Genomic DNA, 26,543 nt, shown 5'->3' on the forward strand with positions numbered 1-26,543 from the left:
GTAATAAGACTCTTTAGATTTGTTTAGTCTCTGAAAATGAAGAAAGTCTCTATTTTATTATACTTTATGCCTAGGACTTAGGAACCATGTTTTTAGTCAAATATGTTCACTTTAGTGACTAAATGTTAGTTTAAAATTAGCCAGGCAAGTTTCTTAGACATATGGTACAACGATACACATGGGGGAGAAGGTCCTATGTTTCCATTTATAAACTTTAGTGAATGCAGCTGCACGTTTAGTCAGTGTGAAGATTGTTGTCTCTTAAAGTCTCCTTGATTCCCAACCTAACAGCGCAGGTATAATCCCGATCCCAACTCCCACATCACCTATACATCACCATCGGCAGTCGCATTCCGTGACGGTCAGCTACACATTTAACAAATATCCAACCACGTGTTTGTATATGTGTGTGTCTCTGGCAAACGCAAACAGTCGAACAATATCGGGGTGACACATTCAGTTACAAAGATTTAAGTATACAATGAAATGATGACGTGAAACGTTCTGGGCTTGAGATGCTGGAAATATATGCTTTTCATAAAATCGGCATGCATTCTAACTGACCGAAGGCCCGGGTTTGATTCTCCGCGTGGTTACAATGTGTGAAGCCCATTTCTGGAGTCCCCCGGCGTGATGTTGCTGGAATATTGCTAAAGGCGGCGTAAAACCATACTCACTCACTCATTCTAACTGAAAGGAGGCCGAGTGAGCTGCCAGATTCAGTCTGAACCTGTTGAAATCCTAGACTTCCTTTAAGTAAAACTGTAGCATTACGTAACTCCTTTCAGAAGGGGAAGCAGTACGGTTCTGGAACAGACTAACACTTAGTCTCTGAATGTATGATACTTTGATAGTCACAAATAAATCCATCTAAATTGAAAAGGAGACCCAGTGAGATGGGAGATTCAGAACCTGAGGAAATCTAGACTTGGGGATTCCCTAAGTTTAGGAATTTAGCACTACAGGGAGGGCTAGGCAGTAGGGAAAATAATGTGGTTCAGGGAGTCTGAGTCAGATTAAGTTTAAGAACTGTGAGACAGACTAATGTCAAGCCCTACATACAATATCCCTTCCAGGCACTCGACCACGATATGCAACTCATGTAGATTACCAAACAAGCATTTACAGATCGTAAACTATTCTTATCAACCCCGCCAATAAAACAGATTAGTTTATCAGAATATACAATGTCGCATGGAGTAGATTGCGACTACTGACAGCCGACTCTAAACAACTAAATATATCACTAATTGCATTTTGGCAAGTGGCCGCAGACTTCCCTGGTCATTAAACAACCGTCAGCGACATCTGGACTAGTTGAGGCGTTGTGTGGTTCCTCCTACAGCAACGGCCAAACGACGCCATCGCTGTCTGTCGTCTGCTCTATCAGCAAGGACACATTCCCACCACGAGCACCCCTCGAGCAATGCCCGCCTGGGGGACGGGATAAGAGTTCTGAGGGTGAGATAAGCTGGAACAGGAACTCGAGTTGAGTGGGACTTGTTGCGACTACTTGCCGTGTCTTTGTAGTCGATATTATCACGTTTACACCCACTTGGCGCTTTTGTTGTTATTATGGGATGTATTCGAGGCCCATTGTTTCTGATGAGATCTCGATCCTCGTGAAGTGTTTTATAAGTTGTTTATGGTCTTGTTGAACGGTATATAAAGCGACAGTTGCATTGACCCTTTTTAATCATTTTAACTGGATATTTTGGAGGTAAGCTGTCATTTTGTCTTTACTTAGCGTAGCGTCAGTCATGGTTTTGTCCATCTCATATTTGTATACATTTCACTACGGTTATATCGAACTCGAAGAGACCACTAATTTTGGTTTATTTGAGTGGTATTCTAGAAGTTGGTGGTCACTAATTTGGTTCGTTATAACCGTAGTATTATAGTATTATATACAGTTAGAGGTCGGGAAAAGAAAACCGTTCGTTATATCCCTCAGTTCGTTATAAGCGTGTCCGTTATAAATGCAATATTTGAAAACGAGTTGTATCGACATTACTGAAACCATCAGCTGTATATTCGGGACAACGCCTAAGTTATTTCATCTAGAAGTGGTTTATCCTGAGTGCTACCGAAATTGTTTTCCAAATCATCTATCCGAATAATTTGCCTTCTGTGCCTCCCGAGATTGAATGGAATTGGCTTATACGTCCACGTTCATCTCATTTCTGGTGTTCCCTGCCGTGATATTGCTGAGGTGTGCACTAGTGCGTGGATATGTGCGCTATATAAATATCTAATAATAATGATAATAATATTGCTAAAGAGCGGCGTAAAACCATACTCACTCACTCACTCACTCACTCGTAGCCGACTGGGGCGGTGGGGTAGCCTTGTGGTTAAAGCGTGCGCTCTTCAAGCCGAAAACCTGGGTTCGATTCCCCAAATGGGTACAATGTGTGAAACTCATTTCTGGTGTCCCCCGCCGTGATGTTTGCTGGAATAATGCTAAAATACGGCGTAAAACCATACTCACTCACCCGTAGCCGACCAGCCCATATGTATCCGAGAACCAGGCAAGGTAACCACTAGTGCTATCCTTTAACATCTTTTGGCACGACGCGACCGAGGTTCGAAATACTGACCTTTCTCTCTGCGGGCAAACGCTCAATCATCTTGCCCATGGAGGCTGTCCTATCTCCTCTTAGTTGTGACAGCTCTGGGGTTTGGCTGTAGTCAACATCCGAGTGTTCTTCCTGTGCCACTTGTTGTCTGAGTACTGAAGATCAGAGGCTGTGTACTGTGCTCACATGTCTATTGCTGCATGGGCTGTGACCACGTACTGACCAGCATGTCAACACGGAGGCCTTGTCTGTTCTCGGGTGAGTTGACCTAAACACACTGTCCAGACTGGACTTTATTGCAACACATAGGTTGTAACATCGGTTGTAACACAGGTTGTAACATACAGGTTGTATATCCCGGGATTGTGGGATAAGATACGTCCCCAGCAGCCGATATCTGAACTAAATAATGAGGAGAGACCACTAGGATCGGGATGCTAGGCTCGCTGACATGGCTGATGTATGTCAACGAATGCAATTGCGTTGGTCAATGTTCATGATGTCAGTCACTGGATTTACAGACAGCCGTGATATTGGTGAATATAGCTGAGTTTGGACTCATGAACCAGACACCGTAATTAAGGGCTGTGGCCGGGGTATACTGGTCTAAGTGCTTGTTTCCTTGTATAAAGCTCCACGCAACAATATTCCAGATTGATGACGGTGTGTACTTACTTGGGTAACGTTAACGGCATGAAAACGCTCGTTCTGTCTACCCGTGAAGATCCGGGTGAGAAATGGTTTTCAGTAACCTATGCTTGTCGTAAGAGGCGACTAATGGGATCGGGTGGTCAGACTCACTGACGTGATTGACACATGTCATCGTATCCCAACTGTAGATCGATGCTCATGATGTTGATCACTGGATAGTCTGATCCAGACTCTATTATTTACAGACTGCTGACATATATGTACTTGAAATACTGCTGAGTGCGGCGTTAAACAACAACCAACCAACTTGCTTGGGTGTGGATCAGACAATCCAGTGACTCTTATTGAGAAGATGTGAGTCAAACAGGTCAACGAGTCTGACCACTCGATTCCTTTGGCTCGCCAACGATGACATTTAACTCGGATCTCTCTGGGTCTGAAGGAGTATGACTCCTTCGCTACACCCCAATGGTTTGTGTCCAGGGCCTATTTGATTTCATCCTTTGGACATCCACAAGGATTAACTGAGCGGGTTTTGTATCTTCAGAGACACAGGTGCTATTTGCAGGTGAGGTGAGGTGAAATTGGGTTTAACGTCGTGCTTGAGGATATTTCGCTCATACGACGACGTGCATGCGTGTGTATGTGTATGTGCGGCTGCTTGTACTAGTCCAGACTGAAGCTGGTTTTATAGTGCTAGCCCACTGAGATACCATGCCGCAGTGAAGCATGACTACCCCACTCAGACACATTATACTGACTCCGAGCCGACCAGTCCTTGTTGTACCCATTAATGCCGAGCGCCAGGAAGGGACCAACAAGTACCATATTTTAACGTCTTTTGGTATGATGTGGTTGTGGTGGTGATGGGGTGGTGGTTTGATAATGGTAGTCCTGGTGGTTGTGGTGATGGTAGTTGTGGTGAGTGGGGTGGTGGTTTGATAGTGGTAATCCTGGTGGTTGTGGTGATGGTAGTTGTGGTGAGTGGGGTGGTGGTTTGATAGTGGTAGTCCTGGTGGTTGTGGTGATGGTAGTTGTGGTGGTGGTGGGGTGGTGGTTTGATAGTGGTAGTCCTGGTGGTTGTGGTGATGGTAGTTGTGGTGGTGGTGGTGGTGGTTTGATAGTGGTAGTCCTGGTGGTTGTGGTGATGGTAGTTGTGGTGAGTGGGGTGGTGGTTTGATAGTGGTAGTCCTGGTGGTTGTGGTGATGGTAGTTGTGGTGGTGGTTTGATAGTGGTAGTCCTGGTGGTTGTGGTGATAGGTAGTTGTGGTGAGTCCTGGTGGTTTGTGGTGATGGGTAGTGGTGTGGTAGGTGGTGGTGGGGTGGTGGTTTGATAGTGGTAGTGGTGATGTGGTTGTGGTGATGGTAGTTGTGGTGAGTGGGGTGGTGGTTTGGTAGTGGTGTCCTGGTGGTTGTGGTGATGGTAGTTGTGGTGGTGGGGTGGTGGTTTGATAGTGGTAGTCCTGGTGGTTGTGGTGATGGTAGTTGTGGTGAGTGGGGTGGTGGTTTGATAGTGGTAGTCCTGATGGTTGTGGTGATGGTAGTTGTGGTGAGTGGGGTGGTGGTTTGATAGTGGTAGTCCTGGTGGTTGTGGTGATGGTAGTTGTGGTGAGTGGGGTGGTGGTTTGATAGTGGTAGTCCTGGTGGTTGTGGTGATGGTAGTTGTGGTGGTGGGGTGGTGGTTTGATAGTGGTAGTCCTGGTGGTTGTGGTGATGGTAGTTGTGGTGGTGGGGTGGTGGTTTGATAGTGGTAGTCCTGGTGGTTGTGGTGATGGTAGTTGTGGTGGTGGTGGTGGTGGTTTGATAGTGGTAGTCCTGATGGTTGTGGTGATGGTAGTTGTGGTGAGTGGGGTGGTGGTTTGATAGTGGTAGTCCTGGTGGTTGTGGTGATGGTAGTTGTGGTGAGTGGGGTGGTGGTTTGATAGTGGTAGTCCTGGTGGTTGTGGTGATGGTAGTTGTGGTGATGGTAGTGGGAATTGGTGGTTTGATAGGTGTGGTGATGGTAGTTGTGGTGGTGGGGTGGTGGTTTGATAGTGGTAGTCCTGGTGGTTGTGGTGATGGTAGTTGTGGTGGTAGTGGGGTGGGTGGTTTGATAGTAGTCCTGATGGTTGTGGTGATGTAGTTGTGGTGGTGGTGGTGGTGGTTTGATAGTGGTAGTCCTGATGGTTGTGGTGATGGTAGTTGTGGTGAGTGGTGGTGGTGGTTTTGATAGTGGTAGTCCTGGTGGTTGTGGTGATGGTAGTTGTGGTGAGTGGTGGTGGTGGTTTGATAGTGGTAGTCCTGGTGGTTGTGGTGTGGTGATAGTAGTTGTGGTGGTGGGGTGGTGGTTTGATAGTGGTGAATCCTGGTGGTTGTGGTGATGGTAGTTGTGGTGGTGGGGTGGTGGTTTGATAGTGGTAGTCCTGGTGGTTGTGGTGATGGTAGTTGTGGTGAGAGTGGGGTGGTGGTTTGATAGTGGTAGTCCTGGTGGTTGTGGTGATGGTAGTTGTGGTGAGTGGGGTGGTGGTTTGATAGTGGTAATCCTGGTTTGTGGTGATGGTAGTTGTGTGTGTGGGGGTGGTTTGATAGTGGTAGTCCCTGGTGGTTGTGGTGATGGTAGTTGTGGTGAGTGGGGTGGTGGTTTGATAGTGGTAGTCCTGGTGGTTGTGGTGATGGTAGTTGTGGTGAGTGGGGTGGTGGTTTGATAGTGGTAGTCCTGGTGGTTGTGGTGATGGTAGTTGTGTTGTGAGTGGGGTGGTGGTTTGATAGTGGTAGTCCTGGTGGTTGTGGTGATGGTAGTTGTGGTGGTGGGGTGGTGGTTTGATAGTGGTAGTCCCTGGTGGTTGTGGTGATGGTAGTTGTGGTGAGTGGGGTGGTGGTTTGATAGTGGTAGTCCTGGTGGTTGTGGTGATGGTAGTTGTGGTGAGTGGGGTGGTGGTTTGATAGTGGTAGTCCTGGTGGTTGTGGTGATGGTAGTTGTGGTGAGTGGGGTGGTGGTTTGATAGTGGTAGTCCTGATGATTGTGGTGATGGTAGTTGTGGTGGTGTGGGGTGGTGGTTTGATAGTGGTAATCCTGGTGGTTGTGGTGATGGTAGTTGTGGTGGTGGTGGGGTGGTTTGATAGTGGTAGTCCTGATGGTTGTGGTGATGGTAGTTGTGGTGAGTGGGTTGGTGGTTTGATAGTGGTAGTCCTGATGATTGTGGTGATGGTAGTTGTGGTGGTGGGGTGGTGGTTTGATAGTGGTAGTCCTGATGGTTGTGGTGATGGTAGTTGTGGTGGTGGGGTGGTGGTTTGATAGTGGTAGTCCTGATGGTTGTGGTGATGGTAGTTGTGGTGAGTGGGGTGGTGGTTTGATAGTGGTAGTCCTGATGATTGTGGTGATGGTAGTTGTGTGAGTGGTGGGGTGGTGGTTTGATAGTGGTAGTCCTGATGATTGTGGTGATGGTAGTTGTGGTGAGGTGGGGTGGTGGTTTGATAGTGGTAGTCCTGATGGTTGTGGTGATGGTAGTTGTGGTGGTGGTGGGGTGGTGGTTTGATAGTGGTAGTCCCTGGTGGTTGTGGTGATGGTAGTTGTGGTGAGTGGGGTGGTGGTTTGATAGTGGTAGTCCTGATGATTGTGGTGATGGTAGTTGTGGTGGTGGGGTGGTGGTTTGATAGTGGTAGTCCTGGTAGTTGTGGTGAGTGGGGGTGGTGGTTTGATAGTGGTAGTCCTGGTGGTTGTGGTGATGGTAGTTGTGGTGGTGGGGTGGTTTGATAGTGGTAGTCCTGGTGGTTGTGGTGATGGCAGTTGTGGTGGTGGGGTGGTGGTTTGATAGTGGTAGTCCTGGTGGTTGTGGTGGTGGTAGTCGTGGTGGCGAGAAGGGTGTGTGGTGGTGGTAGTCGAGGTGGTTGTTTAGAGGTGGTTTGGTAGTGTAGTCGTGGTAGTTGTGGTGGTGGTTGTGGTAGTCATGGTGACGAGTGGGGAAAAGGACCTTGGCGGTCAGTAGTGGTGGTAGCGATAGTCGGATAGTAGTGGTAGACGTGGTGGTGGATGGTAGTCGGATAGTAGTGGTAGACGTGGTGGTGAGTGGGCAGTGGGGGGTGGTAGTCGCGGTGGTCGTGTAGTGGTGTTAGTGCTAGTCGTGTAGTAGTGGTAGTCATGGTTGTGGTGGCGGTGGTGGTGAGTGGGCGGTGGTAGTTTTAGTCGTAGTGGTGGTGAGGGAGGTTTGTTCGGTTGTTTTGTGTTGCGTGGATATGGTATAGAGCTTGAATATTTGTTCTGTTACAGATGCAAAACGCTTCAAACATCTTACTTCAGTACATGTATATCTTTCTTTGCAGAAAACTTCATATCTTTAAACAGGACCATCTATTTTTCGATAAAATCCCCTAAAAATTACAGACAATACCAAACGGACTTGAAATGTGACCTTCGAGGCGGTATATCTGTTTACAAATCATTAATAACAATTGTGACAGTTCCGTCTACTCGATTGTCACCACAGACACAATCTCACTTTGCATCTGTCAGATAAGAATGCATCCATTGTTGTGTACAAGGACTGGAAATATAGGAACTTTCGTCTTCCTTCTCCAGTTTGTCCATACAATGTTTCGTAATCTGCACATTTATCTCACACATACTGCAACTCAGCTTACTCATCTATACAGCAGATATAAAGATATTTAGGCTTCACAGTATTCTATCAACATGAAACGGGTATGTGTAAGAAATCAGAATCTATCCAAAAATGAATGGGTATCTTTGGTGATAATTTTAATGGATGTTTACAAATTATAAATAATTTTGAAATATACCACAAATACTGTATAAAGTATTTTCCGAAATAGAAGAAACTATTTAAAGCTGGATACACATGTATATAGACTCAAACACAACTTATCTCAAAATAGGCACTTTATTGCTGTTTGTAATAAAACACACAGCTACACACACCTATCACACACACAGAAACACAAACCCATCACACACCCAGACACACATACACAAACCCCATCACACACAGACACACATACACAAATACCATCACACACACAGAAACACATACAAACACTATCACACACAGACACACATACACAAACACCATCACACACAGACACACAAACACAAACACCATCACACACAGACACACATACACAAACACCATCACACACATACACACATACACAAACCCATCACACATACAGAAACACACACAAACCCCATCACACACAAACACCTATACACAAACACCATCACATACAGACACACATACACAAACACCATCACGCACAAACATACATACTCAAACCCATCACACACATACACACATGCACAAACCCATCACACATGCAGAAACAAACACAACCCCCATCACACACAGACACGCATACACAAACACCATCACATACAGACACATATACACAAACGCCATCACACACAGAGACACATACACAAACTTATCACACATACAGAAACACATACAAACCCCATCACACACAGAAACACACACAAACCCCATCACACACAGACACACATACACAAACACCATCACACACAGACACACATACACAAACACCATCACACACAGGCACACTCACACAAACACCATCACACACAGACACACATACACAACACCATCACACACAGACACACATACACAAACACCATCACACACAAACACACATACACAAACACCATCACACACAGACACACATACACAAACACCATCACACACAAACACACATACACAACCCATCACACAGACACACATACACAAAAACCATCACACACAGACACATACACAAACACCATCACACACAGACACACATACACAAACACCATAAACTACAGACACACATACACAAACACCATCACACACAGACACACATACACAAACACCATCGCGCACACACACACAAACCCCTCACATACACAAACTCCCATCACCATCACAGACATACACACAACCCCATCACACACACAACTACCATATACGACCGTGAGGAATGGGATTCCAAAATCTCAAGCTCACACATCACCAACACAGACATACACACAAACTCTCATCACCAACACGGACATACACACAAACCCCCTCACACACATATGCACACACACAAATCCCATCTCTCACACACACTCACAAACAAACTCCCATCACCAACACAGACATACACACAAACCCCATCACACACATAGGCACAAACTCCCATCACCAACACAGACATATACACAAAGCCCATCACACATATAGCCATCACACTCCCCACCTCTATATGCCAACACACACAAACTCCCATCACAGACATACGCTCGCACGCACGCACATATACAATGAATGAATGCATGCATGCATGCACGTTTGTGTGTGTTTTATTACAAATAGCAATAAAGTGACTCATTTAATAGAAGTTATTTATAACGATAATACTCGTGAAATCATTCTTCGTGACTTGGTACACAATACTAGTGCACATTTACCCACGAGACCGGAACTGTATGCTCGAGCCCTAAGCATCCAAAAGGACACATCTGCTGTGATTGTAGAAACCGTTACAAGGAGAGGTCACGTACGTACAGTCCAACCAAACTATGTGTTGCTTGACATGCGTTCAAACAAAGCGGTTGAACGGTTCACTTATGCCACACAGATATCCTGTTTGTTTGGTTATAGCATTGTGTGAATGATGAATGTTGGGTCAGATCTGCAAGATGCGCACTCAACTAGTGGACAAGATTAGTATAGGACTGGCATCTCTTCGCGTCAAGATTCCTTCTGCCCATCTCTCGCAGGTATGGCATCATGATGCTTCTTGACAGTTTGTCCTATTACTTTGTCGAAAAAGTGTATATACATTAATTTTAAGTATGTAAACAGGTTTGGAAGAAATTATGTTTATTTTGAATTAAAGTGTGTCACTTTCGTTCATTTCATCTAAGTACTGATAAACGTTAAAGAGTGGATGCCTTGGAACAAACTATGTCAGTTGGCAAGACGCTAAGGGGGTTTGTTGTCATGGTTGTCGTATATGTTCCTGTCCCGCGCTGTGCTCTCGTGTGAGATGTTCTCTGTATGTAGTTGTGCGGCATGTGTGAGTGCAAGAACTAGACAAGTGCAAGGTGAATCACATTTAGGCCAAACCTGGTCTCCAATGAGACACTTTTGATATGTGGGTGCAACGAGAGAATTAGAGTAGATGTGTAGTTGTGCTGCCAGGTTTGTATATGCTGTGTGAGGTTGAGGCGTAATTTTATCAGAGATGTAGAATGGGTTTAAGTGCATGGAGATTGAGACTTTGGTAGAAATTGACATATATAGTGCAATTCTGTTTAATCTGATGCGATAGATTGTATTAGATTTTATGTGAAGCTGGGTTTGAGACGTTGGGTTAGACTGAGGTGCATGTTTATGCTTGTGTGGCATTTAGGATTACGTTAGGTTGATGCTGCTTTGCGGGGGATAGTTATGAGTATATAGTAAGGTTAACGTTGATGTGTACAGACTGGCCGAGGTGTAACATAAGACTCAGATTGAGTGGATCTGGCGTTAAGGTAAAAGTTAAGTTATGTAAACTGAGGATGGGGTGAAATATGTGATGGGTGTTTACAATCAAGTCAATAAATAAGACGAGGATGATCTGTCCAATCAAGTCACCATCTAATGTTTGGTTGGTGTGTACAATCTACTTATTTGAGTGGCATTTAGAAGTTGGTGTGATGGGCAAGGGTAACCACTTGCTCGATAACACTGTTAGCATATAAACGTCGCATATGTTAACACTATCACCCTTGTTTATGTACAATCGAGTTAATGTGTCAGACGTGATTGGTGAGTAAGATATGCTTGATTACACAATGGCATTTTAGAAAGTGGTCAAGTGTAACATATGATACATTTGGGATTACACTTTGTTAGTAAAGTACACATTCTAGTACTTTTGGGGTTGTGTCCTACCATCCGGGATTCGAACCTTTACTAAGAAAGTGTAATCCAAAAAACATATGTTAAGATATACTTGAATCTTTGGATGAGGTGATAACAGTTCAAGATGTTGGTGGATGTTGATTTTGAGGGTAAGAAAGGAATGTACAGTCATCTAGTGATGGATAAGACGTACTTCCAACAACTGATATATTTCAATATCTGTTGTGAACTCTACTTTCCTTTTCACATGCGCCCTTCGTGATATGCCGTTGAATCCCGACGAAAGACCAATATATTTAAATAATATTGATGTTTTCTCATAATCACCATCATCAGTTTCATTATTATAATTATTATCTCTTAAAAATCTGCCCACATCTGAATGCCAATCATTTCACCTGAAATCGCGGGCACAATTCGGCATGATTATCATGGGGTGTTGGTATGTGTCTATAATGGGATGTATATCAATATATGGCTATTTTATCTGAGATAATGATATACCTTAGTGCGCCTCACTTGTAACATGACGCAGCTGTCTATCAACGCTGTCAAACTAATGTTGTTTTTAGCGTCTTGATTTGAAAGTTGTCAATGCACTGCCTTTTTATATACATTGTGTCAGTTTTTGATGTTGTTTGTTTGTTTGGGGGTCGTTTTTTTTTGTCTCTTTGTTGTTGTTATTTATTTAGCCATTTTCCATTTTGGGTGGGGGGTAGTGGTGGGATTCGAGGGGTTGTTTGTTCTATTATCAAGTAGCACTGCCTAAGTTTCGCAGCTATATGGCCTTCTACGTCCAGCTGAATCTGATTCGGCATAATATCGAGACTGACTATTTTCTGGCGTTCACGTTGTATTCACTCGACGAAGCAGCTTTCGTAACAGCGTATGAATACATGGGGTTGACGGCCAATTTATCATGTAGTGCAAAATAACTTCCTGGTAGTTTTCCCCAAAGAAACACGGCGACAAATGGTAAAACTCTTAAAAAAGCTCCTAGGGAACATTAGTCTTGTAAAGAAGACAGTGTCCATATATCGCGATTGAAAACCAGCAAGAATTTGTTTTTCACAAAGGGATATACCGTGGCCTAAAGCGCATGAACGTAAGCCGAAGGTACGGGTTCGATTATCTTTACATTGAAGTCCATTTACGACACAGCTGAAATATTACCAAAAGCGGCGTAAAATGAAAGGCACTCACTCATTTTCCAGGGACAGACTTGAGAGGTAGCAACATGTTTCTGAACATATTTATGAACTGAAATCCTCTTTGGTGGCACGTTTCTGGAGTCCCCCGGCGTGATATAGCGGAAATATTGGTAAAACGGCGTAAAACTATATGAACTTAATCATGAACACTCAGCCGCACCGTCATATTGTTTGTATGAAGGCACATCTGCAGTGATGACTGAGCGATTAGCTTTTGTGCTTAATACGGGACCTAAAGGCTGGAACAGTATTAGCCAGATAAGAAAGGATTGTGTTCATTGAAGACGTTATGTCATCGTACCAACTCAACAATTGCTACTCCTTCTTAACCACAGACGAAAAGTCGCGTCGAACAATTTGTGCAATCATTTGTCACGTCCCCTGATTTTCTGTTTCAATAGCCAGGGGGCTGAACAACCCCAATATTTGCCTGTATGTGCTGAACTGACGGATGTCATGGCGTCGATGTTTTTCATTATTGTCTGAGTACAAGGCTGTACAGCATGGAGTGTGTCAGCGTGTAAGTGTTGGCTTAGACTGCTGGACCGCCATGGTTCAGGAAGACGTCTCCGTGGACACACAGTACACTTCAACTTTAATGACACGTTTAATCATTGACATATTGACGTAATGACAGGTGTAATCAAGATATACTCACGTAATGACACGTTTAAACATTGACACATGGACATAATGACACGTTTAAACAATGACACATGGACGTAATGACACGTTTAACCATTGATTTATTGGCGTAATGACACATTTAATCACTGACACATTGACGTAATGACAAATTTAATCACTGACACATTTATTGACGTAATGAAAACCTAATCACTGACACATTGACGTAATGATAACCTAATCACTGACACATTGACGTAATGATAACCTGTCATACTATGTTTACGACACGAGTGCCTAAATATTGGTATTTCCCGAGCGAGAGCTAAGAATATACCGATATTTAGGCACGGGTGTCGTAAACATAGTATGATATGGGCACGAATATAATTTTCTGTTTATTACCAAAGTCGTGAAAAAAAACAAATCTACTTTCAAACATAGGCTGGCTACGCAACGACATAGAAGAAACGTGACGTCATAGCATTGTTCATGACGTCACGTCACCATGACAAAGTGATATTTTGCCCTTGGGTATCGTATGAAAAATATGAACCCCGATATTTTCGCCCTCGTAGGTAATAACACGAAATATGAAACGGTCATAGCAGAACGGATATGGCCTATATATTAAACACTTATTAGCAGAAGCCCAGTTTTAACTGTGTCATAGTTTTTCGCGTTCAACGTTTTAAACATTGTGTAAAAATAACATAAAAACGAGGCTATACATGCTATGGCAGCTTGTATATTTCTATTTTCACCCAAAGTCCCCAGTGTGATGACCGTGCGTGCAGAGGTGGTAGTCATGGCGACTCGGTCGTAACGGTTACATTTCACAATTCTCCACATTGCGTGATTCTGTCCTTGTATATAGCTGTCGGGCTTCACCCTCTCTTAACGAGCATCCTCTGTAAAGAAACTTCCCCGCGATAAGCGCCCTGCGTCCGCTATATCTCACGTCCTGGTATTCAACAGGCGTTAACCGAGGCCCTATAAGGAAATAAGCTCAATAGTCTAACCTCATTGACAAAGGACCGTATTAAATGAGCTTACTTAAGCACAAGGTAGTCTCGTGTCAAATGTGTGACATCATGATGATGAACCTTTCGTCTTGGTTAGCCTACCGAATGAAGCCCTCGAGACAGGAATTTAGTTATTTTTGTCAGTGTGTACAGCTGTCTTTTGTCTCGACACTTTTGCATCATCATCCTTTGAAGATGAAGATGGTGAAGAGAGATTTCACTTATCATTAATGAGATGTTCACCTGGCTGTCCACAGGTGCGGACGGCAGGATAATCAGACGTCCTCACACGGGGAATACTCGCCGACCACCGCCGGACCGAGTTCGAACCCACGTTGAAGGTGAGCAGTAATTGATGAATTTAACTTCAAATGAACGACTTCATTTTGGGGTCAGAAAACGGAATTTAGCATAACTCGTGCCTCGTGAAATAAACACTTTTCGTTACAAAGAAGTGTCAAACCTGTATATCTGGATGCAGACATGCTGTGTACATGCAATATGCACCGGTAATCCATATGAGTAAACATTACTGATGTTGAATTCTTGACATACATAAGTTATCAACAGGTGGGTTCATACATATCTACCGTACACCCACTCATCGGATATATATCAAACTGTTTACAGGCGTCAATTTTGTGCATATACATCAGGTATTGTGTAATTATATCAGATACGTCTTTCGTTAAATTTAATGTAACATTTAACCAGTAAATATGTCATATCTATTCCGTCACTTATCTGTTATCCCCTCCCTAATAATTTGATTAGAATCGGTCTTCAGCAACCCATGCTTGTCGTAAGAGGAGACTAACGTGATCAGCTGGTCAGGCTCGCTGACTGGGTTGACACATGTCATCGTATCCCAATTGCGTATATCGATGCTCATGCTGTTTATCACTGAATCATCTGATCCAGACTCGATTATTTACAGACCGCCGCCATATTGCTAGAATATTGCTGAGTGCGGCGTAAAACAACAAACAACAACTGATTATGTCGTTACATACATTAATACAATACGTGGCAATATGTTAGAGATTATTTATGATAAACAGCTGTTGTTCTCTGTTTCAGGCAAAAAAGACATGACAACCCCAGTTATCCCGCTTCTGCCATTTAACCCACCTAACTATGGTGAGTATAGTTGGTTGTAGGATAAAACAAATGCATTGGGCTTTAATTGACTTCACTGTGAAAACTTCATCTATTAAAACAACGCTTCTCCGCACAGTCAATTGTTCATTCGTATGGGTCGGTGGAGTAGCCTAGATGGTTAAAGTGTTCACTCGACACGCCTAAGACCCGGGTTCGATCCCCCAAATGGATAAAATGTGTGATGTCCATATAGTCTACCTCATCACTGTCCTCAACTATTAAGTTGTAGGCTAGAGCAATGATGACTGATTGATATTACTGCACCTTTTTCACAGACATGCAACAAAGAGAGTCAAGGAAGTTGCCGCCAGTTACCATGACGACAGCTATTATTGTGGGCTGCATCATCACATCTTGCGTCCTGATAGCAGTGCTTGTAGCCGCCATACTCAAACAAAAACGATCTAGGAATCAGTAAGTTATACTGATTCATATCGAACCAAGTATAATTAGTAATTCCAAGCTTAAAATACCTTGCATATAGAAATATCTATTACTGTAAATTCATAAATAAAATCTTTACTTTATAATTAGATTAACCATACACAGGTTGCGATATGTCAATATGATTATCAATAATTTCTTTTTAATCTCTTTCTAGGAGGAGTGGTAAAATTTCAACTACCAAGGGAGACAACTCTGTTGGGAACACTGAGAAGTCATTGGTCGACGCCGACATATATTCTGAGATTGAACCTAAAGTAAGTTGTAGTGTAACGACAAATGCTATTTCGTTTCAAGTGTATTTACACTTAGAGATTAATTCCAATATGGTATTTCTGTACACTATCAATCCTTACAGGAATTTGAGCAGTGTGGTTAACGATAATGTTAATGCTCCATGTGCTATATTTATAATGTTTATGGCGAACATACATTGCGCAGACACGTGACTATTATTACAATTATAACCATGTCCGGAAGTATTATTTAGCCAATTGTTTCATCATAATATTGACATGTTTTTCTTCTTAAAACAATCTTGATTCAATCTTGATTTCCACAGTGATTCATCAAAAGTCTGTTTCCGTACTCAGTACTGTGAGGTAAATAAATATTGTTTTATATCTATCACAGGGCTCGTCTTGCTGCTTCTGCTTATGTAAGACGTCGAAGTATGCAATGTCGCCGAACGACAACGCAGACAACATCTATGCCGAGGTTCAAGACGTGAAGCCCTACCCAACCCCGGCCCCTGCGAAAGAGGTCATATACGAAACTCTTGATGGCAAGGAATGGTCACGATCGAGACAAAGTTCTGACACTTCCAAAGAGGAATCTAAACCTGCGCCCTGCATTTATGACCATTTGAGTTTCCAGGAACTGGAGAGACTGAACAGGGAGAACAGGGATTTGGATACTGAAAAGAAAACAATGAAAAAAGTTGATCAACCGTCGTGTGGATATGACCGATTGGACAGAAGTCCTCAGAATCTGTCTGCATCCGATAGTCTGGACAATCCGGACGGTAACAACAACAGCTTGGTCCGACGTCTCAGTCAGAAACAGATTCTCAAAAAGCTGTTCACTGTCGACATGGAAAGCATACAACGCTGCAGACTTTCACCTACGGGCAGTCCAGCTCATTCCGAGACAGAAACCGGACCAGCAGTTGGCCATGAGTACTTTGTCCTTGAAGATGTCTGTGAGCTACGCAACGACCGACGCCACAAGCCACCTGTTCCCATTCGGACGTTCTCCCTCAGGTCCTCCCTAGACGGGGACAGGTACGTCAGCACACATCGAGGGCGTGGTCACGGGGACGTGGAAAATGGAAGAAGGGTCAGATCTTTTCCGGAACGTCAGGGCGACTTTCGTTCCAATGATACTCCTGACGCAATCAGCGTGGTTTCTTCAGAAGCTGTGTACAATATTTCAAGTGGAAATGCTCTGAGATTCAGCTCCAATTCCAGTCCCTTGGAAGCTGGTGTTAGTTTAAGGAATCCAAGAAATGACTACTTTGTAATAGATCCAACGTTTACAAACTGCTCTTCGTCTTCCAGAAGCTTCACTTCTCAAAACGACAGCCAGTCCTGTGACCAGGACAACCTCTCGACGGTGTCTAGCCGTCTGCCCAGAAATGACTATTTTGTGCTTGAATCTGAAACAGAGCGGACAGTTTCAGGAGGAGCGACGTTTCGTATTGTAGAAGACGATGCAGCTTCTAGGGATGGTGTTCGTCGTCCCGGTGTTTCAATAGGGCAGGGTACAATGCAAGGACAGAGCGATAGTTATGGAGTAACAGTTGTCAGATTACTAGATTCCGGAAATGACGTCACATCTCGTGACAGTGAGGAGAGCTTATACGACAGGCTCCGATTTAAATCTGTTTCCCACAAAAGCAAAAAGGAGTATCGGCCAAGATTATTATCAACCCCAAACAAGATTGAGTTTTGAAAAACAACCTGGGCCTGGTGTGATTTTAAAGCTCTTCGAACACATCTATCAGCAAGCTGCCACTAACTTTCAAGGTCATCATGGCCAAAGGCCGGGATGTACCGCGCTATACCATCTGACGTTGGATTTACATGTCATGAATATATGCAAATCCTATAATCTGTAAATAAGTACAAGACAATTCCGTTGAATTTACCCTTGAGTTAAACGACTTACCTTTGAACGTTTGGTTTTTATATGTCTTTTTATTTTGTTTTTGTATTTTTGCATTCATATTATTTTCACCGCCGTTTTCCTTTTACGCCGAGTGGACTCTGTTACGACTGATAATCTTAACTGACATTGGCATCACATGCGTGGTGCTTTGTCCACATTTTTGTGCATTGGTGGCTCAGCAAGCTAAAAGCCATGGCTCAGAGTTGAGGCATATGGTATTGTCATGTGTACTCATACTCGTATGTTTATTCCTTTGTTTGCTGTTATGCATTTTATTGCTACTAAAACGCATACGTACTCCATTTCAGTACATGTTTCTATTCGAAGATTCTGAGTGACAAAACTACGTAAAACTGTATGATAATATAAAGGAGATGCCTGCAACATTCCAGTCTTCAGCTTTCCTCTGATGCTGAGCGATATTCCAGCAGCTGCATTTTAAGTTACAACCGAGCATGCTCTTCTCAATGAAGGTTTCAAAATGCGGCATACGGATCTTGCTCAAAAGTTGTTTCATCAAGGTGCCAGCCGCATTGAAGGCCTCAACAAAGCTTTCAAAAGATGTCATGGTAGTTATGTGGATATCATTTCCAAATTAGTCGCATCAGTGACAAACGTGATCTTCCCTGTTTTGACTTGTACTATATGCTTACATATTTGTTTCTGTTGACTACTTGCCTTGCCTTCCCATGTGTTTTTTTATGAGGATCACTGGTTGTACTGGTATCGTCGGTATTTGGTAATGATTCATAAACACATGCTCCAGTTTGAATCTCCTTCTAAATAACTCGTTTACGCTTTAGAATTTAAGTTCTTTAATGTGAAAGCAAATGAGCCATAGCTGAAACTCGCTAGCAAAAATGGCGCGTGGCAATATTGCTCTTCCTAATTGTCTACCCTTGTTGTTCATTTCTACATACGAAAGAACTATTCCTATTGTTCTACTGTGTCCCAATAAATTATTTTTCACAAAAGAATTTAGTAACTATTTTTTTCACTCTGTGCAAGAATTCAACCGAGTCTCAAGTAAGTCCACCTGCACACGGATATCTGTGCACATGAGTAATTGTATCCATGAATATTTCTGAGCATTAATATCTGTGGACTCTAATAAATAAATAAAGAACTGTGTACAATTAGTACAAAGGAGTAAGTAAAAAGCCATGTACACTAATAAATGTGTACAAGAATACTTGTGTACAAAAAGTAATATGTACATGAATAGATGTTTACATGAATGTCTGTGCACATAAATAGATATACACATAAATAGTTGTACACATGAATATATGTACACATGAACAGATGTGCATATGAATAGTTGTACACATGAATGTCTGTACACATGAACAGATGTACACATAAATAGTTGTAGACATGAATGTCTGTACACATGAACAGATGTACACATAAATAGTTGTAGACATGAATGTCTGTACACATGAACAGATGTACACATGAATAGTTGTACACATGAATGTCTGTGCACATGAAGAGATGTACACATAAATAGATGTTTACATGAATGTCTGTGCACATGAAGAGATGTACACATAAATAGATGTTTACATGAATATATGTAAACATGAACAGATCTACACCTAAATAGTTGTACACATGAATGTCTGTGCACATGAACATATGTACACATGAATAGTTGTACACATGAATGTCTGTGCACATGAACATATGTACACATGAATAGTTGTACACATGAATGTCTGTGCACATGAACAGATGTACACATAAATAGACATTTACATGAATGTCTGTGCACATGACTAGATGTACATATAAATAGTTGTACACATAAATAGTTGTACACATAAATAGTTGTACACATGAAAAGAGGTTCACATAAATAGTTGTACACATGAATGTCTGTGCACATGAACAGATGTACGCATAAATAGTTGTACACATGAATATCTGTGCACATGAACAGATGTACGCATAAATAGTTGAACACATAAATAGATGTACACATAAATAGTTGTACACATGAATGTCTGTGCACATGAACAGATGTACGCATAAATAGTTGTACACATGAATATCTGTGCACATGAACAGATGTACATATAAATAGTTGTACACATAAATAGTTGTACACATGAACAGAGGTACACATAAATAGTTGTACACATGAATGTCTGTGCACATGAACAGATGTACGCATAAATAGTTGAACACATAAATAGATGTACACATAAATAGTTGTACATATGAATGTCTGTGCACATGAATAGATGTACAAATAAATAGTTGTACACATAAATAGTTGTACACATGAATATCTGTGCACATGAACAGATGTACATATAAATAGATGTTTACATAAATAGTTGTACACATGAATGTCTGTGCACATGAACAGATGTACGCATAAATAGTTGTACACATGAATATCTGTGCACATGAACAGATGTACATATAAATAGTTGTACACATAAATAGTTGTACACATGAACAGAGGTACACATAAATAGTTGTACACATGAATGTCTGTGCACATGAACAGATGTACGCATAAATAGTAGAACACATAAATAGATGTACACATAAATAGTTGTACACATGAATGTCTGTGCACATGAATAGTTGTACACATGAATGTCTGTGCACATGAACAGATGTACATATAAATAGTTGTACACATAAATAGTTGTACACATAAATAGCTGTACACATAAACAGAGGTACACAAATAGTTGTACACATGAATGTCTGTGCACATGAACAGATGTACGCATAAATAGTTGAACACATAAATAGATGTACACATAAATAGTTGTACACATAAACAGAGGTACACAAATAGTTGTACATATGAATGTCTGTGCACATGAATAGATGTACAAATAAATAGTTGTACACATAAATAGTTGTACACATGAATATCTGTGCACATGAACAGATGTACATATAAATAGATGTTTACATAAATAGTTGTACACATGAATGTCTGTGCACATGAATAGTTGTACACAGGAATGTCTGTGCACATGAACTGATGTACGCATAAATAGTTGCACACATGAACAGATGTACACATGAATAGTTGTAACATGGATATCTGTGCACTTGAATAGATATACACATAAATAGTTGTACACATGAATGTCTGTGTAAATGAACAGATGTACACATGAATGTCTGTGAACAATAACAGATGTACAAGCGAGTCCTGTAATTCCGTACGTCCGGTAATTCTGCGCAGCTGCAATAGCGTACTTCCGTATGGAAGGTAAAGTCGTCTGCTACCACATTTACGCTTGGAATCGGGACATTTCTACAAGGGACTGGCTTTTAATCACTAAAGGTAAGTAAATAACAGTAATTGACAGATAAATTGACAGTTTTATGAAAATTGGTTTTCTTCAGACTTTTAAACCTTTTTCTTCATTATTCATAATTGGATTTATATGAAACACTCTTCCTTACATTGATGAAGTGATGTACATATGAATAGTTGTACACATGAATGTCTGTGTACATGATCAGATGTACGCATGAATATTTGTGTGCTTGAATATCTGTACACAAGAATACCAACATGCATGAATCGATGATCGTTTATTAGTTGAGGGACCCAAATCCACATTTGTGTGTTACAAAACACAACGACGGCGGTGCTAGGTTAGCGTACTGTCCTAATTCAACATTAATGGTAATTGTGCCTGAGCAAAAGAATATGGGTACAGTGACATATGAAAAAATGTATCCATGTTTGCACAACACAAACAAACGAACATTGACCTCACACGGTATGCACTCACTGTAACGAGAATAAAACTTCGCCAATTTGCAATGTCACAAAGTTCTCATAGCTCTATGGCTTCAGATCCAAGGATGTCATCTACGATGTATGTGTATGGTCCGTGTTCTGGTCAGTATATCTGGTTTGAATTGTAGTCTGCCTGATACGAAGGATTCTGATAAAGGTGGTCCGGAAACTTGTACTGAGCCAGATATAGGCAAGGAAATCTGTACACAGGCTCAGGGTCGTCAGTGTTGAGCCGAGATCCTGCATCAAACTAAACAGGTAAGGGTAACGACTGTACGGCCCGTAAATGCCCGGGAACAGACTGAAAACCATGGCATTGGTTGCATGTGGAAGGGCTAGGAAGAGGAACACCGAACTGGAGGTGATGATCGTCACTGTTGTCTGCCTTTCTCGTCTTGCGGTTTTGTCCGTGTCTACCGTAGTCTTCATGTGTTGTCTCTTCTTGGAATAGCGTTTCAGGGCGCAAACCACAAGTAGATTAAGGAACAGTCCTCCAAGGAGAAGTGCGTAGACAAATAAGAAATTACCTGTAGTGCTCATGCCTCGGAGGAACGTCTGATCGTGATGTGTTGCAACAACAATGTATATCGTAGCGTTTGTTTGGTCTGTAGTGGTTTCAATCTTATAACGGAATGGACTGAAGATGTAGTACACGGAAGGGATCAGGAATGCCATCATGATTATAGACTTGGGGCGTCTCATGAAAACAAAGGTTTTAGCTTTCAGGGGAAAGACTACCACGAGCAGTCTCTCAATAGACACCAGGAACACAAGAAAGAAGATGGTTCTTTGGAACACAGGTTTGAAGTACAGTTCGATGTAGATAATGTAGGTGTTGAAAAACAATGATTTCAAATCATTCGAAGTCATGTAAAATACGGGTTTAACCACGACACAGCCTGCATACAGGATGTCCATTACACTGATTGAGGTGAGGTAGAAATTGGTCGAGTTCCGGTCCTGTGAGATGAACACTACGATGTTGAAACCATTCAAGACGAAGGCCAACATAAACAGGAAAACGTTTATAGGATCGTTATACTTCTGAAAAGCCAAATAGGTTTCGCGTGAAATAAACTTTTGGGCAGGTACGTTGTTCTCACAGATGTCACAAGATCTGATGAACAGTTGAAGGTGCTATTGCCTGCGCCATCTGAGGACGTTGTGTCTGTTGGCACTAGCAGTTGTGTTGTTAAAAGTAAAGCTTGTGGTTGTTACATTCACAGGATTGCCATTTACAGCTAACATATTTCTGTGGATGGAATCAAGAAACAACACCGCGACTGCAAGAACTCCCGACAAGCTGCCTTTTGATCACACCGCTCTTTCAACGGCGTTTTATACGTTACCGAGGGCGCATGCTTCTCATTCAGATCAGTAAAATCATTAAATCTGGAGCTCTCTTAGGTTTGTATAAGATATTTCACAAGCCGGCCCCAATACATTGGATGAAGCACATTTATAACGAAATTTGCCAAAAGGCTGTTCTTATCCGTAAACGTAACTAAATAACTTGTATTCATTATTTGAATTTAACTTGGGTTTCTCCGTTAAAGTCCTGGTTGAGTTATTCCAGATATTGTATTATAAACATTTAATCAGTGTGACCTTGCGAAAACATGAGTCTTCATAGCTCCTAATCTAATTATTGTAATTCAAGCTCTTTTAATTCGATACGGATGTCTCGATATTTCGGATATCTCGATATAATCTCATGGTCCCAACAAGCAAAATTACCCTTTTAACTCGATATTTGCAAAGAAACTCGATATTCACCTACCTTTCATGGGAAAGTATCCCTCTGAACTGAGGTTGTTTCCACACGTTTACAAATGGCGCGGCATGAATCAAAGGGATGCGGTAGTGTAAACTAATTAGGGCTAACTGAGTTGAAGGTGTCACTTGTCTGTTATTGAATTAGGGTTAACTAAGAAGAATTAATTAGGAATAAACACTACTGATAACGGATTATAGTTTCTAATCAAAACATACTGAGAATAGTGAAATGTGATGATATGCCCTGGTCGGATGTCTCGAAGTTCGGTTAACTCGATATTCGATGAATATCGAGACAACGGTGCTCGACTATAATTGGAAATGTGAGTTGTGGGTATTACGAATAGTCCCGAACCTGACATGCCCCTTTCACGAAGACCTCATGTGATCAGTTCAAATACTTGCCATGACAGGCTTTCCCAAGAGAAACTTTGAGTCTTAGACTGATTTTTGTCTGGCAGTGACGATTTGAACTGACATGAATGATTGATTGAACTTTGATTCCCATATTTGTCACCTGAAGTATCGCCCATCTGTGACAACACTGATGACGATGGTATGTCAATATTAGAACATTATTGGAATATTATTATGTTTGATCACCCATCTCAGGAATGATTCCTTACTGGTGACCTCAATGCCAGAACTAAGGATTTTCTGGACTATATTCTTGATGACAGCATTAGCTTTATTGATAACAATGTAAACAGTGACACTGATTACCCCGCAGATTGCTGCCAAAACGCAGTAAAGATAATTGTGCATAACAATTATGGAAAGAAGTTATCTGAAATATGTTGTACTTACGGAATTCATATTTTTAATGGTAGATTACATGATGATAAGTATAGAGAATTTACACGCTTTACGCATAATTGCCAGAGCTTGGTTGATTCTACGGTTTAAGTCAACAGCTTTATTTCCTTATACATGTGTGTAAGGTCTACCACTGCGTGATGATTCTAATCACTTTCCATGGTATTGTTCCTTTATTATTCCTTCTGTAAACTCTGTTACGTTAGATGTGAATCATGACGGAGATAATCATTACCAATGGGTTAAATATGTTTGAAAAAAAATGATTGTTAATGTTTTCTTACAAACAAAACTGAGTCAATGTTATCACATACTTACGATGTTTTGTATAATGCAGCCAACTGAAATGTAAGTGATGCAATTTCTTGTATGAGTGAGTTATATCTATCAGCAGTTTATTGTCACAGTGGCAGTGATATACTCATTGATTCTGGCAGTTATATGGGTAATAGATCAAATGTTTTGTTTGTAAGAGATAGACCAACAGCTGATCTAAAATATGCTAATATAAACTAGTAATCTTTACTACTAAGGACATTTTTTTTCATATTGATAAGTTCAGTAGAAACAAATCTCCTGGTCCAGGTGGTATTGCTGCAAAATTGCATGTACCGTATTTCCTTTATTAAGCGCCTGGCCTCTAATAACCGCCGGGGATGAAGCAGTGCTTTAAGAAATAAGCGCCGGGTCTCTGATAAGCGCCGGGTCTCTAATAAGCGCCGGGTATAGACCTTTGCATTTTGTCGCAAATGTATTCTCCCTTGGGCTAAAAATAAATATATTAAGGAATGGTCCCTTAAATCATAACTTCATGTATTCATCCCAGCTTTTAAAAATACAGGGTATTTTAATAAGCGCCGGGCCTCTAATAAGCGCCGGCTCTGGAGGTCCTTTGAAAAAATAAGCGCCTAGGGCGCTTATTAGAAGAAATACGGTACTTGTTCAAACTGAAGTGTACCACACGCCCTTACATACAGATTACACCGCCCACCTTAAATCATATCTAACCTGTCTTTCAGCCATTATTGCGTCAAGCTTCAAGCGGCGGAGATTAGCATTAAATTATAACCGAGGTATAGGGCAAAAGACAGAGGCGATATAAGTGACGTTGAATTCCCTCACTAACTCATGGAGCATCCAAAGTTGATTAAGTAAAAGCGGAGCTATGTTTGTTGAACAATGAGCGAGTTTATTTTATTTCAAACACCTTTAAGCAACAGCACAACACTGTCGGGAGACACCACATTGGGGTTGATCCATGCAGCCGATTTTGGGAATCGAACAAGACTCTTCGGCGAGACGATCCAGCACCTTAACCTCTTGGCTACATAGGCCGGTTCTTAACAGAGTAGTTGTATGCGGTCCCCTTGCTTCCAAGGACCTTTCAGCATTTAGGAGTACCACATAAAATTGCGAAAGATTGCCCTCGAGGCCGTGTTTATATTTTAAAAAAGTCAGAATTTTGATAACTTTGGCAACCAACAACAAAGAAACAATGTCATATTACACTCGGTCTCCCTATTATATTTTTTTGTATTTTCCAAAAACTACTAACGAGTACATATATAGATATAACTAAGGAGGTGCTTCTTCTGCAGTGAGGCGGTGGGGTAGCCTAATGGTTAAATCGTTCGCTCGTCACGCCGATGACCCGGGTTCGATTCCGCACATGGGTACAATGTGTGAGACCCATTTCTGGTGTCCCCCGCCGTGATATTACTGGAATATTGCTAACAACGGTGTAAAACTAAACTCACTCACTCATTCTTCTGCAGTGTCACCATCGGGCACGGGAGTGATGAACCTATGTTTCATGGAATATCTGTTAGAGTTATCGATTTCAGCAAAGTGCAAACCCAGTTCAATGTTAAAAGAATACAATTATTTGAAAGTCTTGTATTGTGTATTTTCAGTCGTAAGTCTCAGTTGATACACCGTGTATAACTGCAACTAGTCTTACGGATATAGACGGATTGACTGATTGATTAACTGATCGGTTGATGAGTGTAGTTTGGCTGAAAATGTGCGAATACAATATGGCAAGTGAAGATAATTGGATGTTTTTTAGGATAATTACCAATAATGACCCTCAATCAATACGGAAGAGAAAAAAACTGATTTCTCATCTACCAAGGAATAATTGTGTAATCCGTTACAGGGTGTGTCCGGCATTCTCGAAAAGCGACAACCACAAACAACCCGCACCCAGCTGAATCGACAAAAGGTTTATTGGCGACATGTAATTTGCCTTTTTGCCTTTTTGTGTAGCTTAGTTATTTTGTTTAAAATGTGTGCCATCATCCTTCAGGGAACACCTGGTGGTATCACTGTTTTGATTTATAGACACGTATTCATGATAAAGTCGGAATTGTACGATAGAATGCTTTTAACCGGTATTAAAATAAAACAGC

At 41.7% G+C, this 26,543-nt stretch overlaps 1 protein-coding gene across 1 annotated transcript; it reads left to right on the forward strand.

The window, feature by feature from the left end:
* The first annotated feature begins 1,698 nt into the window (after nt 1-1,698).
* LOC124258688 lies at nt 1,699-18,730 on the forward strand. Its single transcript, XM_046692759.1, has 6 exons — nt 1,699-1,720; nt 14,237-14,320; nt 15,060-15,119; nt 15,416-15,554; nt 15,742-15,841; nt 16,218-18,730. Exons 3-6 carry the CDS (start codon nt 15,071-15,073, stop codon nt 17,535-17,537), a joined length of 1,608 nt encoding a protein of 535 aa, XP_046548715.1. The 5' UTR covers nt 1,699-1,720; nt 14,237-14,320; nt 15,060-15,070; the 3' UTR covers nt 17,538-18,730.
* The last annotated feature ends 7,813 nt before the right edge of the window (nt 18,731-26,543 follow it).

Source organism: Haliotis rubra, unplaced genomic scaffold (assembly GCF_003918875.1).
Source record: "Haliotis rubra isolate DU_JTF1 unplaced genomic scaffold, ASM391887v1 Scf7, whole genome shotgun sequence".
Taxonomy (NCBI): Eukaryota; Metazoa; Mollusca; class Gastropoda; order Lepetellida; family Haliotidae; genus Haliotis; species Haliotis rubra.

What these genes read in the sequence shown, in the direction of transcription:
- LOC124258688 (XM_046692759.1), top strand. Translation starts at nt 15,071, where the DNA reads ATGACAACCCCAGTTATCCCGCTTCTGCCATTTAACCCACCTAACTAT. An exon ending in CAAAAACGATCTAGGAATCA is followed by an intron (nt 15,555 to 15,741) that starts GTAAGTTATACT and finishes ATCTCTTTCTAG; the next exon opens with GAGGAGTGGTAAAATTTCAA. An exon ending in ATTCTGAGATTGAACCTAAA is followed by an intron (nt 15,842 to 16,217) that starts GTAAGTTGTAGT and finishes TATCTATCACAG; the next exon opens with GGCTCGTCTTGCTGCTTCTG.